This window comes from Alosa alosa, chromosome 17, assembly GCF_017589495.1.
Source record: "Alosa alosa isolate M-15738 ecotype Scorff River chromosome 17, AALO_Geno_1.1, whole genome shotgun sequence".
NCBI lineage: Eukaryota > Metazoa > Chordata > Actinopteri > Clupeiformes > Clupeidae > Alosa > Alosa alosa.
Window position 1 is genome coordinate 15,610,728 of NC_063205.1, and position 17,500 is coordinate 15,628,227.

General features: G+C 48.0%; 1 protein-coding gene across 6 annotated transcripts in view; it reads left to right on the plus strand.

Annotated features, from left to right (window-relative positions):
- The window catches only part of LOC125310340 (nck-associated protein 5-like), a 183,580-nt gene that overhangs the window by 143,512 nt on the left and 22,568 nt on the right, over positions 1 to 17,500 (plus strand). For all 6 annotated transcript variants that reach the window (XM_048267654.1, XM_048267655.1, XM_048267653.1 and 3 more), the window contains 5 exons: positions 376 to 480; positions 4,167 to 4,352; positions 5,883 to 9,607; positions 10,905 to 11,007; positions 14,914 to 15,001. In XM_048267654.1, coding sequence (XP_048123611.1) covers positions 376 to 480; positions 4,167 to 4,352; positions 5,883 to 9,607; positions 10,905 to 11,007; positions 14,914 to 15,001 — 4,207 coding nt within the window. The remainder of the gene's footprint in view (positions 1 to 375; positions 481 to 4,166; positions 4,353 to 5,882; positions 9,608 to 10,904; positions 11,008 to 14,913; positions 15,002 to 17,500) is intronic.

A 17,500-nucleotide genomic window follows, 5' to 3' on the forward strand; every position in this document is an offset into this window, starting at 1 on the left:
AAGAGGGCCATGACGGCAAAAATAACAAACAAGCTATCAAACATGTCTCCCTGTTAACATGTCACATGAAGAGTGTTTACTTAAACATATGTGTTTACATAAATGCCTCAGTTACCTCGGAAGGACAACAACAAAAACAAAATGTTTGGAAAAGATATTTGTACATTTCAGACTGGGCTGGATAACTGTCTTTTTAATGATACACTTATTTAAGCTTTGTCTGCTGGTTGCAATGATATGAATGCAAACCAACAGAATGATTTGATTTACTGGGGCCGTGCAGGTCTTTGCTGAAGTGAATGAATGTGTGTATTAAATCTGTGTGTGTGTGTGTGTGTGTGTGTGTGTGTGTGTGTGTGTGTGTGTGTGTTACAGAAGCTCTACTCTCGGCTCATGGATTTGTCCAGTGGGGATCTGCTGATGGACCAAGACAGGACCAAACATCTGCTGTTAACCAGGAACACAGACTCACCACCACATGTAAGAGCGCGCGCACACACACACACACACATACACACAGATGCACACAATTTCCCTGAAGAGTATATAGATGCACATACATAGGCATACACACTTTACACACAAACACACACACACACACACACACACACACACACACACACACACACACACACACACACACACACATACTGTACACACTGTAGGCATACACACTTTACACATTTACACACACACCTTTCTCTCTCTTTGACACATAAACCCATTTACTGTACACAAACTAACACAGATGCCCCTTGTCTTGTTCGAACACACACACACACAAACACACACACACACACACACACACACACACACACGCGCGCGCACACACAACCTTTTGCATCACGGACTGTGGCTGCCTCATTAGACTTTTCTCAAAAACTCATCTTAAGATTTCCTCCTCACAGAGCTGTATCATTCTAATGATCTGCTGATTACCCGTTATATATCTACCTGTACGGTCCTGTGATCAGGGCTGGGTTCACAAGGGTAGTCTCAAAATGGGCATGTTCGATTTCCACACAGACCTGAATTAGTTTTTACCTTAAACTGCACCAAGACAAATTCCAATCCACTTTTTTGTTCATGTGGCAAAAAAAACATTGAATAATTTTGCATGAAAATGCCTTCTTTTTCTTACTTTTTTTTTTCCTTACACGGTTACACACTTCTCTGAAATAAATCTACAGAACAAGAAAAAACACTCATGATGATATTTTAACCAGATCTGAATTATCCAAAAATAAATGTTACATTTTTTTTTAGAAAATATTCACAAAAAGACACTAGAATGCATAATTTAGCTCACATGCAGATCACCCTTATGTGATATTTTCACAGATCTCCAATGACCCCCACACTCACGCAAGCACACGCTTAGCCATTCTCTTTCACCCAAAGCCAGAATAGTGTGTGTTTAACAGAACAATAGAAATGTCTGCTGCAGATAGTGAGACAGAGAGGAAACACATACTTGTTCATGTAATCTACGATGCCAGATTCAGCTGCCACATTCAACTGCTCTTCAGTTTTTTTTTTTGGCTTTATCTTCAACTTGTACCACTCGCACACACACACACACACACACACACACACACACTCACTCACACACACACACTGCACATACCAGAGCTCCAGGCGGCCTTTTCTTCCTGCAATCATTACCGGTCGGACTGAGATGGAAACGATCGCGGGGTCACAGCATGTGATGTACAGACTACAGAGAAGACGCAGGGAGTCAGACTTTCTTGCAGGGGGGAGCGGGGGGTGGGGTGATGCCTGTCTGTGTGTGTGTATGTGTGTGAGTGAGTGAGTGAGTGTGTGTGTGTGTGTGTGTGTGTGTGTGTGTGTGTGTGTGTGTGTGTCTGTGTGTGTGTGTGTGTGCATTAGGGGGTTGAGGGGATCATGGGTGTGGGGATGTGTGTGTGGGGGGGGGGGGGTGTACAGGGCTGCGAGATCATGCAGTATCATTTGGCCTGGCGAGGAATAAATCGCTGTCATATTACCAAGACCCCATCGATTGGGGCAGCTTCCATCAGAACAGGAGCAGTGCCGAGGACCCTGTAGTACATTACTCATCTTATATATTATGCATTAAGGCTCCTTAAAAAGTATTCCTCCATTCCTGAAGGCCCTCTCCTCCACTCCTCACCGCTCCGTCTCACCGCTCCGGGTCTCTGTGCTCCGTCTCTGTGTCTGCGCCGAGCGACGGGGGACTGTGCGCGCGGTCAGGAGAGGGCAGCGGGGCCGGCCAGACGCGCGATAAAATAATAATGGACATGTAATAACGCCCCAACGTATCCAATAGACGAGCAATTTTTGGTCTCCGCCGCCGCCGTGGCAGAACCTGCTCTTGGATTACGGCGAGGTAGAGGGGGTCAGGGAGATTACAGACAAGCATGCATGGACACACACACACACACACACACACACACACACATACACACACACACACACACACACACAAACATACATACATACATAATACAATACAATAGACTCGCACAGACCACACAAACGTATGCACATTTGAAAATGGTATCATACACCCACACACATTCCAAATAGCATACATGGTCGGTATTTTTCATGTTTTCTTAATGTAATGCTACGCTGGAAGACAATATCATGACCTCTGTTGTGATTTGACATAGAAATCTAAATTCAGAAATCCACCATGCGGTTGAAACCCAACAGGCATATGAATAATAAAACATTTGGCTAAGACAAGGAATACAATAAAAATGGACTGGTCAGTCGGATTGGCAAAAATCTATACGCTACACTAGTTGTTCAGATATGCACAGACTTAAATCAATGATATAGATGTGTGCATTTGAAAACCCCTCTTTGGGGCTTATTAGGTGTTTCTAATGTAAGCTGGGAGACTAAATGGACACACTTAAACACTAAACACTATGAAAAGTCAAAGTGCTGTGCTGGAAACATAATCTATTGGGCACACTAGGTGTGTGTGTGTGTGTGTGTGTGTGTGTGTGTGTGTGTGTGTGTGTGTGTGTGTGTGTGTGTGTGTGTGTGTTTGTGTGTGTGTATTGAGATTGAGTAGGTGGAGACTGGTTGGCTCTGACCCAGGGTAAGAGCGATATGGAGTCTGTCAGCGCCAAGTCAGAGGTCGATGACATCATCTTCCTATCACGCGTTCCGAGGAGATGACCTTGCCCCGACTGATGGAGGCTCTATCGGCCATGATCACCCTCGCCACCTGTCCCCCTGTCCCTGCCGCACACACACACACACACACACACACACACACACACACACACACACACACACACACACACACACACTCCATTGCTCCTCTGGTGTCAGCTCGATCTCATCGTTTCAGAGACAGTCAATCTTTCCCTCTCTTTGTGTCCCTGGCCTTCCCCTTAAGCCTCTTTATCTCCTCTCCCTCTCTCTCTCTCTCTCTCTCTTTCACTCTCACTCTCTCCTTGACTTCCTTGGTTGCTATTTTTGTCAAGCTCCGGCAAAAAATTATGAGAAAATGACACAAAGCTACACTACCTTGTTTGCTTCGATAGACTACACTTGCAAGACAACACAAACCGGTCACTTTCACATCTTCATTTGATATATACTAAACCAAAACAAACAAATAAACAAATAAACAAAACCAGTTCCATTTGGATCCCTATTTAAACAGGTGTTGGTGTCCCCTCAGGTTGTTCCTCTGGCGTAGTTATTGTCCATCTATCATTAACATTTGCTGGCCTGCGGTCTTTGTTGCTGCCCTGCAGAACTGCTGTAAAAGAGCTGGCTGGTGACACATGGCAGTGGTTTTAATGAAGATTTTACTCTCTTTCTCCCTCGCTCTGTCCCTTCCCTTCCTCCCTCCTTCCATATATTTTCCTTTCTTTCTCCCTCCTTTTCCCCCTCCTTCTATCTCTCTATTTCATTTTCTCCATTCATCTATTCTTCACTTTCCCTTTTTATCTCCCTCCGACTCTCTCCATTTTTTCTCTGCCTGGCTTCCTCTTACCATCCTCCCTCTCTCTCTCCCTCTTCCACTGCCCTTGCTCCCTTGCTCTCTGTCTCCATCTTTCACTCTCCATTCTCTCTCTTTCTCTCTCTCTCTTCCTCCCTCTGTCCCCCTGTCCTTCCATCTCTCTCTCTCTCTCTCTCTCTCTCTCTCTCTCTCTCAGGAACTGACCGGTAAGGGTCTCCCGGTGGGGAAGTGCTCGAGCCAGCTGAGCCTCACTGCGTCGGTGTGTGCGCATGCGTACGGCCGCAGCAGCTGCAGCAGCAGCGAGCTCTCGCTCTCCAGCGCCTGCAGCGAGTTCTCCAGCGGCTCCTACACCTGGAACGACAGCCGCTCCTGTGCCAAACTGGTAAATACACACACGCACGCACACACACACACACACACACACACACACACACACACACACATATGCATACCACGTATCAGTCACATGATCAAAGACACACATACATACACACAAACTTTCACGCATCCACAGATACAGTAGAAATGTTCGATCCTATTTATACACTTAGATGGGTAGACACAGACACAAACACATGTGTATCCTTAGCTTAACACACCTGGATACACACATGCAAGTGGAAACGTGCACAATCACTTACTCTGGCAACACACACACACACACACAAACACACACACACACACACACACACACACACACACACACACACACACACACATGATGACTATGTTAAAGAACCACCTTAGGTAAAGCACAGGCACGTGCCCAGTGCACATGCTGTCACAGACACTGTGCATTCACTCTCCCAGACGGAATTTGACCCAGCATATCTGAAGAGCCTTCACCTTGGTGAACAGACTGCCACAGGCCCACACACACACACACACACACACATAAACACACAGAAGCAGCTTGCGTACACTGGCTTAGACTGAGTTAGAATGGCACAGAGAGTGGGTGGGGAGAGTGAAGAGTGAAAGAGAAATCATTTAGCCAACCTTCAATATAAACTCTCAAAAATGCCCTATCCACAGTGCAGCCGACTGGTGGAGGATTTTTCACAGGTGACGATTCATGCATTAAATGGGCCCTCCTCCACACTCGCAGGCCTGTAAAATGCCATTGACATTGTTTCAGCAGGCTGACGAGATAGCATCGCACTCACGGCGAAATGCGGGATTGCATATAGAGCGGTGACCGAGCAGCTGGTTAGCCTCGAGGTAATCAGGGAAAGTGTGCGGCCTCTGTTGAGCGTCCCTGTTGCGGCAGCGCGGCGTGTGCGCTCCAGAGGTGTGTGAGAGGGTGTGTGTCCCCGCCCGCCCGGCAGCACGCTCGTCCGTTTGACATACAGCTGCAGTGGAGTAACAGCTTGTCAAGGTAATGATGGCTAAGCCGAGTCAGCAGCGCGTATAACTGTGGGATTTAGGTGATTTCTCCAGCGCCAGGGAGCTGTGCAGTAAAAGACACACATGTTTGAACATCACTGGGTTCATTTTATGTGCAAGTTGTAATGGCTGCTGTGTGTGTGTGAGTTTTACAGGCCTTGTCTGTGGGCTTTGTGGGCTTCTCTGTGCTTAATGTATGTGTAAATTCTGGTGTTTCTACTCTATATTTCTGACTTTCTCTTTCAATTCCTATATTGAATCTTTCAACATCTATCTATCTATCTACAGTATCTATCTATCTATCTATCTATCTATCTATCTATGTGTCTATCTATTTGTCTATCTGTCGATCTACCTATCTTCCTATCTATCTGTCTGTCTGTTTGTATGTCTGTCTCTCTCTCTCTCTCTACCTTCTTCTCTTTGTCTTTCATTATCCATCAGTCTAGTGTGTGCATATTTTCTCTCTCTGACTCCTGACATCTTCTCCTGTCTCAATGTATTTGTTATTGACTCTCCTCCACAGTCCTCATTAACCTGGGAGAAGAGGTCAGGCCTGGGCTCCTCGGTGCCCAGCAACATCTGCGCTCCCCTGGAGGATCAGTTCCCGGCTCGTCCCAAGGAGTGCCACATCCTGGAGGGGCTGCGGAGGCTGCAGCGTCGCCGGCCGAAGGAGTCGTCGTCGTCCGCCTCCTCCCGCCGGCCCAAGTCGGCCTTCAAGGACTGCATGAACTCCAACGAGGGCATCTACTCGTTGGGGATGAAGGCCGGCGGGTTGGGTGCCTCCAAGTCCGCTCCGAGCCCCCCCTGCACTTCTGCTCTGGTCAGGGAGGCCAGGAAGTTTGTCTACGACTCGGACGATGCTGACGACGAGTCGGCGCACGTGGCCAGCGCCCGGCAGCGCTACAGTGTCCCGAGCAAGGACGGCGTCTGGCTGTGCTCGAAGAAGCTGTCACACAGCGTGTCGGACAGCCTGTGCAGCTGGGACGGGATTCAGGACAGCGTCGGCGGGGGCAACGGCACGCAGGAGGTCCCCAGCGAGCCTCCTCCGCCCTACAGCTCGCAGGAGCGTCCGGAGAGGCTGCTGAGCTTCATTAACGGCTTCCTCTTCAGCGGGAAGAGGTGCTCGGCGCCCACTCCCACTACGCAAATGCAGTACGAGCTCAGCTCCACCGAGACTGACGGACCCCTGCACCTCTCCGAGTCGGACGACCCCGACGACAACGCTCGAGTGAAGGCCCTCTCGGAGCAGACGCCCGTTGCCCGACTGACCGCGGAGGTTCCCGAGAAGGACCCGAAGCGGTTCTCCAGGGATTCGGACCAGATGCACCGGCTCAGGAGGGAACAAGTGAGAGCACAGTCGGCGGACAGCCGGCCTCGACCTCTGAGTCTCGTGAAGGACCAGAAGACTTCGAAGGCGGTCCAGTCAGAGGAGAGCATCTCCACCATCTTCGACGCAGACGGCCAGCCGATCAAACTCTGCGAGACGCAGGTGCGGCGCGGTGCACCTCTGTCGAACGTAGCACCTTCGAATGAGACCCCGACCAAAATGGGCCCCCCTGACTACGCGGAGCTCGTGGCGCAGGAGAGACCCAGCCGACTGAGAGGTGGCGGCCACAACAACAGGAACTACAGCGTTCTGGAGTCACCAGAGAAGCCCGGGGAGACTCACCTGCGGGTACAAATGACCGGCCGGACCAGCAGCAGCAGGGAAGGAAGCACTGAGAGGCTGCAGAGCCAGCCTGGGACCCACCAGCACAAGCTCATCAAGCCCCCTTACAACCGCACCAACAAGGGACACTCTGTGCCTCCGATGACAAACGTCGCAAGCCCGGCAAAGGCTAGCAACACCAAGATACCCGCAACACGGGGCAAGAGCTCCCCGTTAAAGGTCTCCTTGGGTCCAGGCACAGAACCGAGCGGGACCCCTGGGTCAATGTCTCAGGAAAAATCCCCTTCATCACCTCCAGTAAAGCTTTCTAGGTTCCTGAAGGCGCCCAGCAGTGGACAGAGCCCCAAGACAGCGCCACTGTCAGGCTCCAAGCTGCCGGCTCGGGGTGAGTGGGGTCGGAGTTTGTCGAGCTCCCCTCACTTGTCCCGCAGGCACCTCGCCCACACTACGGACTATGGCGAGCAGCCCACTCGAGACAGGCACTTTGAAAAGGCGAAAAGCGAACTCAGGTCTCCCTCCCCGCCACCTCCCCCCGGACGCACCACCTCCCTGCTCATACGACCAAACTACGAGGCCTTGCCTCAAGCACTTAAAGCCGGAGGCCCCCCTCCCCCCACCACGCCCAACACTGTGAGGGGCCCTCCGCCCAGCTACCAGCCTCCATCGAACCCCAATATGCAGCACTCGTGCCCTCAGAAGGATGTGGACACTCTAGAAGTGGATGCAGGGTATGGTACGGTCAACCCGCAGAAATTGGCAGAGAGTGGCGCCCAACACCACAACATCCAGAAGTCTTCCTCCTCCTCCTCCTCCTCCAGTCAGACCCCCACCAAAGGGGGGTTGCCAAAACGGGTCCACACCAAACTCTACCTCTCCACGTCTTCTCCGGGCCATGGGCCGTCAGACCATCAGGACTTCCCGGCGCCCAAAACTTCCCAAAAGGCTGCCCCTCAGAAAGCGGCTTCGCAGCACAGTACAATCCAGACCAAGAAGGCACCTCTTACTAACGAGAGTGGACACCTGTCGTCAAACAAGACTCCTGTCCAGCAATGCCCGGCTCAGGACTGTGCAGATCCCCGTTCCCCTCCCCAGGTGGCGTCCCACCAGCGGAGTCCCCACAACTCCGCAGAGGCCGCTGCAAAGACCCGTATTCCCGTGGGTCTCAAGGCCTTCGTCAAGTCCCCCATCGCCCTGAAGAAGAGCTCGACCATCCCCGGGAAGCAGGAGAAGGACCACATCAACACGGTCTCCAAGGAGACGGCCTCGTCGGAGGGACTGAGTCAGAGTCAGCAGACTGAGCAGCAGCAGCAGCAGCACGCGCCGCCACCCCCGCCTCCGTACCACCTCCACCTGCCTCCCGTCCGAGGCACCGCGGATCCCAAAGCACTTCCGCTCCCACCCCCTCAGCGCAACTCGATTGAGGAGAGCACCCAGACGACCCCTCCAGGGGAGGGCGGTGGGATGTTGGGGGACAAGGCTGGGGACAGGGACAGCCGGCTGTTCAAGCGATCCATATCCATCACCACCAAACCTCACCTGAAGCCCGCTCTGGGCATGAACGGAGCCAAGGCCAGGAGCCAGAGCTTCAGCACTAATTACATGGAGAAGCCCACCATCAACACGGCAGCGGTGGCGGCGGCGAACGCAGACGGTCCGGGGAAAGTCCGCACTCAAATCATCACCAACACGGCGGAGAAGAGAAACTCGTTGTCAAGGCAGAGCTCCTTCGTTGAGGTCATGCAGCAGCTCAAAGGCAGCGCTGGCCTGACAGAGAGCGGATCATCCCCGTCGGTCTCGAGGCCCACTCAGATCGAAGGCATCACCGGGTCGAGTAGCCACCACGGCCTCCCAGACAAGGCCACAAGAATCGGCAGCAAAGGGGATGTTGCCGTTCCCTCCCCTCAGAAGGAGGCTCGAAGCCTTCCTCTCTCGGACCGGCAGGGCCTCAAGAACTCTCGCCGACCGGCAAAGGTGTCCTCACACCCACAGTTCGAGTCCACTTCCTTTGCCAGCAGCCCAGATGTGCTGCCCCAAGGGAAAGGCTCGACAACAATTGGCAAGCAGGAAGTCCTGCCCCAGAATCAGTCGACGGCCAATCAGAGCAAGCCCGACGAAGGAGAGAAGGCGACCAACCCGTTGGTGTGTTCCATCGAGGAGAAGGTGATGATGGGCATCGAGGAGAACGTGCAGAAGATCCAAGGGCTGGAGCGGTCCAACTCCTCCGAGGCCAAGCAGAAGACCGGCTCTTCGCTGGCCAACTGGTTCGGCTTCAGGAAGTCCAAGCTCCCGGCACTGAACGGCAAGAAGACGGATAGTCCGAAGGGCAAGGAGGAGAAGAAGGAGCTGAAGATCGGCTCGGTGCTCGGAGGTCGGCAGACAAAGGGCGACAAGAAGAAGGACAAGAAGAAAAATGACTCGCAGAGCAAGGAGAGCCAAGAGTTTGTCATCGCAGACAACAGCAATAAAATGAACTCCATCATGGATCACTGCAATATTCAGATGGGACACATAACCAACCAGCTGCAGTCCTCCACCACCTACATCGGCAAAGATCAGTTGGTGAAGGAGCTGCTGGGCAGGTTAGTGTAAATACACACTCATCAAATGGCCACCAAAATACATTATATTACAGCATATGGACACAGAGATTGACAGTATACGTGTATTAAATAGACACAGAAAATAACACAGAAAATGTATTAATAACTTTAATTTATTTGCGTTTTTAAAAATACTGCAAAATACTTTCTCTGAGATGTCTTTGTGATGTACCACTAAAGTGTTATGGAGGGGTTTTTATTTCACTTATTACTTTTAACAAGGGAATGCTAATGTTATTGTGAGGGAATGCAAAAGTAGCTTATAAAAATAAATGCTCACCTTAACAACAAAAATGCTCACTTTGACCCATTGAGGCATCCGTATTATAGTGTATAAATCCACATAGAATTTGTTGATATAATTGATTCATTAATTCCCCATTAATTCCCATCATTCTTATGAAAGCATTTCGATTTTGTGTTGAGTGCAAATTAATGTTAATTAATCTGATAATTCACAGACCAATTTCCTGCTAAGTTGTGTGAAAAAAAGTAGCTTAAAGCTGATAAATGAGTATGCTTAGTTTCAACCACTTCTATTTTTGTATGCAGAAACCCTGCTGTAATTATAGCCAGGGATATGCATGAGCTGTGATTCTCTGTCTTAGCAGACTCAGTCTAGGGAGCACCAGTATTTTTAAAGTTAAGTATAGGCCCATGAACTAAAAACATGCTGAAATATATATGCCCAATGCGTTTAACTGAAGATTCTATCCACCACAGTGTAAAATAACAATGATCTGTCAATGTGTCATGCATTGTATATCCCACACCATATCTAAACACATAATTTATGCAGAGGAAAAAAAGAAGACAGAAAATGTGGAGAGAATTTAAAGATTTGTAACAGTCAAGGCATGAAAAACGCATTTGTGCCAACGGCCCAGTAAATAACACCTCACCCACCCACTGGTAGATTGCAATCAGGAATTGTTACTGATATCCCTCAAGAAGGCTGCCATGGCTCCACCAAGAGATTAGATCAGTTATACAAGCTCAGGCACTGGGACCACTCGGGATGGGAGGCTGGTTGATAAAGCAGCGTCAGTGATGATGTTGGTGGCATGGGAGTGTGTGAGTGTTTGTGTGTGTGTGTGTGTGTGTGTGTGTGTGTGTGTGTGTGTGTGTGTGTGTGTGTGTGTGTGTGTGTGTGTGTTATCGTCCGAATCTCTCTCTCCACCTGCCGAACTACATCATGTGGGACAGAGGAGATGGCCAGGGGATCTGGACGGGAGATGAGTAACCAAGTGCCTGGGTGCTTCACTTCATTTTGCAGGACGGTGGCGAAGGGTGACCCCCACGCGGCGTCGGTGGCGGCCATCTCTCTGGCCAGGAGGAGCGGGGAGATGAAGGGCGAGGTAGAGATCCGCTCCGATACGGTGAGCATCCGGCACCCGGAATGAGAAGCCCCAGTAACACCCCCACCCTCTAACCACACACACACACACACACACACACACACACACACACACACACACACACACACACACACAGACAAGGCTCCACGATTCCCTCGTGTTTGTGGCCACAGGAAATGAAAGGATTTCTGCTCTCTCACACACTCTCTATCTCTCTCTCTTTTTCATTCTCTCATTTTTCCCTTCTCACTTTCAATATGTCCCTTTCCTCTCCTATCTACGCTGTAGTCTCTCTTTTTTAATCTGTCTGTCTGTATTTTCCGTCTCTGTTTCTCTCTCTCTCTTTCTCTCTATCTGTCGTTCTAAATTTCTGTCTTGGTTTCTCTCTCTCTCTTTCTCTCTATCTGTCGTTCTAAATGTCTGTCTTGGTTTCTCTCTCTCTCTTTCTCTCTATCTGTCTGTTCTGATTCTCTGTCTCTATTCATCTCTGTGTCACTCTTAAGGGCCTTCTCCTGCTCTCCCCTCTCGGCCCCCTCACTCTTTCTGCCTATCATTGCTCATCCTCTCATTCTTTATGCATGTCTGTCTCCAGTGCATACCCTCTCCATCTGTCTCGCTTTTGCCCCTGCTGTTCCTTTCTTTCTTTCCATTTCTTTCTTTCTTGTCATTTCTTTCTTGTCATTTCTTTCTTTCTTTCTTTCTTTCTTTCTTTCTTTCTTTCTTTCTTTCTTCCCATCTTCCTTATGATTATATTTTCTGCATCTTTCCTCTCAATCCTCCTCACCATGCCTTCTTTTCTTCCAAGAAACACTGAGGTAGGTGTGTGTGTGTGTGTGTGTGTGTGTGTGTGTGTTTGTGTGTGTGTATGTGTGTGTGTGTGTGTGTGTGTGTGCGTGCGCGTGCGTGTGTGCGTCTGTCTGTGTGTGTGTGTGTGTGTGTGTGTGTGTGTGTGTGTGTGTATGTGTGTGTGTGTGTGTGTGTGTGTGTGCGTGCGTGCGTGCGTGCGTGTGTGCGTCTGTCTGTGTGTGTGTGTGTGTGTGTGTGTGTGTGCGTGCCTGTGTGAGTGTGTGTGTGTGTGTGTGTGTGTGTGTGTGTGCGTGCGTGTGTGTGTGTGTGTGTGTGTGTGTGTGTGTGTAAATGTATCGGATTAGTATGTGTTATCTGTTATTGTTGTAACCACGCTTTTTAGAGAGATGAGCCTTCGGTAGCAGATACACCACGCTGAGCTGACTAGACCTGCTATTGAACAGTGACCTTAGCAGCTGGAGATGGGCGGGGGGTTATGGTCAGAGAAAAGGTAGATGAAAGAAAGAAGGGATGAGAGACTGTAGGAAGATGAGTAGCCATAGCTAAAGAGAGAGGGGAATGAAAAGAGAGCGAGAGAGAGAGAGAAAAAGTGAACAGAGGAGAGAGAAAGAGTGGGTCTGACGGATATAAGCAGGGAAATTCAATCCGGCTGATGTGGAATTTCGATAGCAAAGAGAGCGCTCTTATCACCAACACTCAATTTACAAAGGGCCCATTTAATACTGCCAAGGCAGCCACTCCTATCTTCCCTCTGCAGGAATACAACAAAGGGGTTATTTCTCCTCTCATCCTTTCCCACCTGCTCTTGGTGTTCTTGTTCTGCTTTTCTTCGTGCCCCCTCGTTTAAACTTTTGCATATAAAAGAGCTGCTTTTCACAAGCTTAATCCATTGTCAGTTCTGGATTGCACACTGTTCAGTCACTCCCCTGAGCAGCGTGGATTTGCCCCCATCGTCACTCTGAAGGGCAGCATTAGAATGAAGGTGAGGGACTGAAGGCGGCTCTCTCACCATGTGTGCCCAAGGACGATAACTATAGCTCTGTCTTGGCATTCACGTTTGTCTTTGTTTCGTGTGTGTGTGTGTGTGTGTGTTTGACAATTCTGTTTGCCTCTACACTCTCACACACATACACACAAACACACACACACACACATACAAAGACACATAAGCACACAAGAGTGAATACACAATCGATCCACATCTGTCTCTTGCTCTCACTCTGCTTCACCCCCTGTCTTACACACTTGTACACACACACACACACACACACACACACACACACACACACACACACACACACACACACACATACACACACATACACACAAACACTATAGAAATGCACTGATTGATCCAAAATGAACAGTTGCCTGTGGACACCAGTGCCAACTCAAACCAAAATATTTTTGATGATATTTAGGTCACGTGTCAGCTACAGTAGACGATCTTAAAGCCTAGTTTCTCAAATTCAGTAGAATATTTACTGTAAGTCTAGCAGCAAACATGCAATTGAGGGTACTCTTATCTCGTTTAAAAGTATTTGTCTTATACCCCCCCTAAAAAAAAGTAATAAAAACAAATCATTTTTTTTTCCAAAACAAAAAGTGGTTCAGGTTGTGGGTTTGGCAACATTTTTCGTGGTTTAACAACTTGGACCTCTTGTACATCACTGACACACACACACACACAAACACACATGATTGATGGCCTTGAAGAAACATTTGTGTTAAGAAGAAGACTAAAAGAAATATATATTTTTTCTGAATGCTTAAGACTTATCCCTAAATAAGCCAATACTTGCCACTGTCATGCACTGTGATCAGCACACACTGGGCTTTCACACTCCAGTTTCCAAGAAGCTCTTTGGTCTACATTTGGTCTACGAACAAAGCCAGCCTTTTTCACACAGAAGTCAATATAACGCCTTCTTATATTCTTTCGGTGTGTGTTCATGTGTTCAATACTTGTGGGAAAAACAGCATTGTCTGTCATCATCACCCTTCCTGATGATCAGAGATGTATAAAAACAAAACAGATATGGAGTTTGTTTCTGGAAAGGGTTGATAGCTAACTTCTGTCGCAATCTTGGTACAGTAGTTGGAACCATCATGGCTTTGGTTGTTTCTAAAAAGGATAGTTCTCAAACATGGTCTGCGTGTGGGCTGTAATAAGAACATATTGGAACACAACACACTGTAAATATTTTCTTACACGTATTATTAGGTAGTTGTTCATTCACAACAATTACTATGTATGATGTATGATGTAGCTCCATAAATGCCTTGGTTTAATGTGTAGGACTGATGTATGCACTCAACATGCTGCATGACATCATTAACAACATTGCTTGCACTAAAGTAGTATAAACAACAGAACTTTCTATTTTTTGACTGAACTACGACACTTTCTAGACACAATTGTCAGTAGGTTGTTTGAGCGAAAGTTGCGTCGTACCACAGTGGTTCAACAACGACTCATATGACTTTTTCCAGAAAGTCACCCCTGGTTGTGTCGATGCTAAACGCCTCGGCAATGCCCAGCAAAGACCACACTTCATTAGTTTGTGCTGAAATCCACTGCCTCCAAGCCAGTGAATGGATTTCAGCTTATTGCCCTGAACAAGCCCTAACGGCTCTCCAAACAGGGCTATTGATTTAACCCAATCTCTGTTTGCTTGGGATCTTATCTCCATGTTGCATTGATTAGAGCTGGAGCTCAGCTGAGGGAGGTGATGGGGAGTGATGGTTTTATTACAGAGGAACACCACAAAAGACAAACGCTCTTCTTAATCTGAAACCTCTCACAGGCTCAATTCTGCAAACTAAAGGCAGCTTTTCATGCAGGGTTTGGGTTGTAGGATTCAGGTCATGAGGATGGAGTAAGCCAGTTTGAATAGTTTTAGTTAATGTTAGGTACGGTTGTGGTGTTTATCTTTGCTAAGGTGTGAAGAAGCCTTGAGGAATGACTGGTCTCTTGAGTTTCCTCAGAGGCGGAGGACAACTCTATGGCTGTTTTTATTAACTTCCAAAGTCCACTGGTTTACGTTATGGCGATCTGAAAATAAATTTCTGGAAAGATGCCTGAAAGATGCTGACCACCACATGTGCTTTCCCCTACAGACCATCCTGGTGACCCAAAAATTGACCCTACATGGGGAGAGGGAGGATGACCACGTTCCCGAACCTGTCTGTCAGGACCATATGATCGGTAAGTCTGGGTTCATACAAACACACACACACACACACACACACACACACACACACACACACTATCTCTCTCTCTCTCTCTCTCTCTCTCTCACACACACACACACACACACACACACACACACACACAGAGAGAGAAAGACACACATATCAGTATCAGTTTTGACTTGGCTCATTAACTTATTCCCTCTCTGCTCTGTTTGTTTATTGTGGTAACAAGCCCAGTGCTTGAATCATTAGCACCGACTACAGGAGTGCAAATAGAGCTTTATTTACAACCGAGATGACAATCCACCCAAGTGGGGTGGAATAGTCCATTACAAAAGCAAACAAGCAAGAAAAATAAATATTCTTGGTGCTAGAGGATGAAAGCAATGCCATTGTGAGGGGGGGGGGAAAACAATTCATTAAGTTATTAATTAAGCCTATGGTGGGTGATATGCAGACTGCATGTCAAAGCATTCCTCACCCAGAATCCCTCTTCTTCTCCTGCTCAGCTTCAGTTTATTGTCTTCTCTCTGCAGGCAGATGCTGCCTTCATTTTCCTGTCAGACTGGGGGCACTCTGCTCTGTTGTTAGACATGCAGAAAGTGTAGCCATGATTTTTTTTTTTCTCTCTCTGAAAGAGTTACTTACTTAGAGCCAATCAGTTGCAGGACGGGCCTGATTCGGTTGTCAGTTGCATTGAAAATATGCCTCCTTGTCGAAGTGTGACAGAGAAGCACACCATCACCACAGGCACACACACACACACACACACAGACACACACATACACACACAAATGCACATACACATGTGTCACACACACACATATACAGTATACACACACACATGCACATGCACATAGTGGGCCTGTCCCACTGAAGTGCCAACACATACATTTCCTTCCATTGGCGGTGCTCACTCCTGTCAAACTCAATTGTGAGAGATGCACACTGGCTGTCAGCTAAATGGAGGGGTGTGCTGTAGACTGATAAATGTCTGCTATTAAGCTGAAATCTCACACCTGTCTTCATGCGTGGTGCGAGGCATGGACAAGCTCCCATGTGCAGAGGAACTCTGAAGTGTCTTTTTAAACTTGACAGACAGAAATGTCATAGGTTCAGCTCTGTATAAGGCTCTTATCCATAGTTTGTGTGTGTGTGTGTGTGTGTGTGTGTGTGTGTGTGTGTGTGTGTGTGTGTGTGTGTGTGTGTGTGTGTGGGGTGGTTGGCCAAGTCAGTGTCATTGCAAACATTGTGCTATGACTGTTGGAAGAAACATATTACACAATTAAAACAAAATCTTCAGTATGTGTCACACACACACACACACACACACACACACACACACACACACACTCACTCAAGCAAATAACCAATAACAGCTCTTAATAATGTGAAATGGACTAACAGCATCATGCACTTTTTCAAAGAAAACCTTTTACTGTCCTACATTAACAGATCACCAGGCTTTTTGCTGTGGATGACGGCTATTAGTCAGCTATTCAGAGGCACATTCCCCTCAAAGCCCAGAGCCATTATGACCTTTTAAAAGACATAGCCACACTGTGAGACGGAGTGGTCAACTCATTCGATGTGTCATCGTTTCAGGTTGTTATTACCAGACTACAAAGAAGCCCTGAACTTTAAAAGGAGAGAAGAGAGAGAGAGAGAGAGAGGCGAAGAGAGATAGAGAGAAAAAAATTCTGTTTGATATCCCATAATGAAAGTGTTGCGCTTAGATGCCACGTAGAAATCAGGGGTCATTTTGGCGAACAGAGGCTATTTTGTAGCCTGTGGTGCTTTTTTTGAAGTATTTCTGAGGCAGGACTTCCTGAAAGAAGATGGAGGGGGAGTGGGCGCGTGCGAGGGCTCGGAGGATGACTCACATAAAGCTTTGACACGCGGAGACAGATATAGACGGAATATTCCGTCACCTGAGACCCCTTTTCGCCAGGAGGGACTCAAAGGCTTAATAAACGCAGGGGCATGCAAGGAGGCTCTGAAGAGAGGGGCCAAGGGGGTGCAAGCAAGGAGAAATAATGGCCGTGTGTGTGTGTCTTTTGTTTGTGTCTCTGTGAGAGACAGCGGGAGTGGACAGAGGAGAGAGGAAAGAGAAAGAGCTGGTCTGACTGATTGTGTGTGCACGCATGTGTGTCTGTTCATACATGTGGAGGTAGAGAGAGAGAATGAGACAATATGACTATAGAGAGAAGAAAGAGATGGAGATATGTACATAGATGTGTGTGTGTGTGTGTGTGTGTGTGTGTGTGTGTGTGTGTGTGGGTGTGTGTGTGTGTGTGTGTGTGTGTGTGTGTGTGTCTGTCTGTGTGTGTGTGTATGCTCATATCTATCTTAGCATGGGCAAAGGTCCAAACTTGTATGAAAATGAGTCTGAATTCACATAGGAAAGCATGACGGGAAGGCAGCCAAGAAATAAAGATTAAAAAAAAAATAGAGAGACAAAACCTTAATCGTTTCTATATTTTAATTAGCTGAGTGGCCTTTTTAATTCTGC